General features: G+C 40.8%; 1 protein-coding gene across 1 annotated transcript in view; it reads right to left on the bottom strand.

The window, feature by feature from the left end:
- LOC124034959 (up-regulator of cell proliferation-like) overlaps positions 1-2,474 on the bottom strand; it is a 63,063-nt gene extending 60,589 nt beyond the window's left edge. Inside the window, exons 1-3 of the mRNA XM_046348350.1 lie at positions 2,391-2,474; positions 2,256-2,291; positions 457-1,626 (exon numbers count right to left, since the gene is read on the bottom strand). Of these exons, the coding sequence (XP_046204306.1) occupies positions 457-1,626; positions 2,256-2,291; positions 2,391-2,442 (1,258 nt within the window). The 5' untranslated portion in view covers positions 2,443-2,474. The remainder of the gene's footprint in view (positions 1-456; positions 1,627-2,255; positions 2,292-2,390) is intronic.
- Between the last annotated feature and the right edge of the window lie 280 nt (positions 2,475-2,754).

Below are 2,754 nucleotides of genomic sequence, written 5' to 3' on the forward strand. Positions count from 1 at the left end.
TCCCCCTCCCCCTTTCACTCTCTCGCTCTCTCTTCTCTCTGTCGTTCCGTTCCTGCTCCCAGCTGTTCCTATTCCCCTAATCATCATTTAGTCTTCCCACACCTGTTCCCGATCCTTTCCCCTGATTAGACTCCCTATTTATTCCTTTGTGATCCGTTCCTGTTCCATCGGTTCCTTGTTTTGTATTCCATGCTGTAATTGCGTTTCGCCCTGTCCTGTCGTGTTTTTTGCCGTGATTGTGTATCACCCTGTCCTGTCGTGTTTTGTGCCTTCTTCAGACGCTGCGTGTGAGCAGGTGTCTCAGTTGACTACGGCCTGCGCCTACCCGAAGCGACCTGCAGTCTGTGGCCGCTTCTCCAGTTGTTTTCCCCTCTACTATCTAGAGGATTTCAGTTATTCGGTTTTGAGCATTAATAAACTCTGTTTCTGTTAAGTCGCGTTTGGGTCCTCCTTCACCTGCATAACAGCTCTGGTCTCCAATGCCTTTCACAATCTCCTCAGCTGCTGATTTTGAGGCCTCAGTCTTACATTCATCAACAGATATCTCCAGCTCGATAGCTTTGTTTGACATGCTTTCTATGCTTATTTTTGAAGTAGATTCCTTCAAAATATTGTTAATGGCTTTGCTGATCGAATGTGAAAATTTTGCAAGGTTTGCATTTGTTCTCCGTATCAATTTATTGTTTGACTTTAGTTTGAATGCCTCCATTATCTCATTTACCGACGTTTCAGCATTACGGCTCTCCTCTCCTTTGGAATTGACCACGAGGAACAGCTTGGATCCCATGTCCCCAAGAGAGAGCAACAACTTCCGCTCATCTTCATCAACACTGTCCAGAAAGATGAAGATGGCTGTTGACACTTGGGTTAGAAAACTAAATTGTGCTTGTGAAGCACAAATATCTCCTCTCAAATTAGCAACGGTTAGTGGTTCCGGAAATCCACCACCATTACTTTTTCCACATGGAAGATACCAGCAAGCCTCTACCAAGCCACCTGAGATCATCCTTGGAGCTGTCCCTCCATCCATGTCTTTGTGAGGGAAAATGTTGTGAATCTGTTGGCCAAAGATATGATTCAAGAGCTGTGATTTGGAAATGCTACAGTCTTTAAGCCTGACAAAGGAGATGAAAGGTATTTGCTCAAAGACAATATTACCTTCCTCAAACCCTTTTGACTCTGATAGAGCATGTGGGCGCCACTCTTTAAGGATAGCCCTCAAGGCCCACAACATGAGGGTGCTCTGACTGCCAGTGCCTGGGGGTAGCAGGAGTGGCACAGCAAACTGGCACATGGACATCTTGAGGGCCATTTCCTGCTGCAGGAAACTGTCAGCACAGAGAAAAAGTGCAGTGATGAGATCTAGAAGATTTACCTCATTATTCTCTGGATTCTCATCTCTATAAAGGTCTATGCTACTTTCATCCTCAGGTAAACATGTACAACTCCTACAGTCTGCATTGACAATCAATAGTTTCCTCAGAAAGTACAGTGGTACTGCTTTGAGTGAGTCAACAGCGTCATCAGAAATGCTGTCCTTGTTGATCTCAAGCAAAGATCTAAGAGTCAGTTTATTAGGATATTGTTTTTCCAGACCAAGTTTGTGGAGTAACGTCTTCAGAGGACCTAAAATGAGAACAGGGAAACTCAGTGAGGTTGTTAATGAGGTACATAAACACTAAATGACAGACAGGGGTCACTGTTTCGAAAGCCACCGCACCACCATCTTTATACTCTTCCGCTATTGTTTAAAACATCTTGAAAGATATAGAAATGCATTTATTAATGTCTACATTTGTTTTTTCCCAAGTATATTCTAGAGGTTGATGATGTCATATTTAGCTTCTTTCTAAACATTCCGTTCCCAGATGGGGGTCAAGCACAGCCTGCTTCATGTATTACAGTGCGGAAATACAGCTCGATTACACCTCCTTTTTTTCAAGATTGGCCACCATTTACTTGAATATTTGACTGATATAAAATAAAATAAAGTAAAATATAAAATTAACTGACAAGTACGTATGTGTGGATTTTGTTGATTTCACATCCATTGTAGACTCTTCTTGTGTAGCAGTAGGTTGCATTTGCCAAGCTAGCTAGAAACATTTTTATTTAAATGCTCACACAAACATATATTCAGATTTGTTTTGACCAACCTAGGTACCTCAACTAGCTCAATTTGTTATGTGTTGGTATTTGTTAGGTTGTTAGAGATGAAGACCAAATTGATATAGTGACAGTGACATGAACTTTACCTGGGTTGAGGTGGGAAGCCACTGGCCAGTGTTTCACTGTCGACAAAAATAACAATTTAATGAGCATAACAATGAAGTCAATGGAATCTGTGTTCTTGTTATTATTCACTACAAGTAGTTGAAGAATGACCTTACGTTCTATTTCCTCTGGATGGGAAGCCATGGTCAATGGGCATTCCTCTCCCATCTTCTTCCTTCTCTCTCTGGCGTCTCTGACTTCCCTCTATAAGAAGCAAACAAACAGTGTAATCCCTCTGATGTAGCCTAATCAAACCACAGCAACTAGAATAAAACAGTAAAAACTATCTACATTCAATCATGTTAATATTTTGGCAATTACAGTTACTGAGATATATATTCTATTCTAATTAGTTTGTGATTTCAGCCCAAAAGCATTAAGATGCTATACATGAATGACAAATATACAATAAAAAATATATATATACACTGTTTAGAGGAAAAAGTTACTTAGAAAAAGTCCATGTAGCAATATCCTTAT

Source organism: Oncorhynchus gorbuscha, linkage group LG05 (genome assembly GCF_021184085.1).
Source record: "Oncorhynchus gorbuscha isolate QuinsamMale2020 ecotype Even-year linkage group LG05, OgorEven_v1.0, whole genome shotgun sequence".
Taxonomy (NCBI): Eukaryota; Metazoa; Chordata; class Actinopteri; order Salmoniformes; family Salmonidae; genus Oncorhynchus; species Oncorhynchus gorbuscha.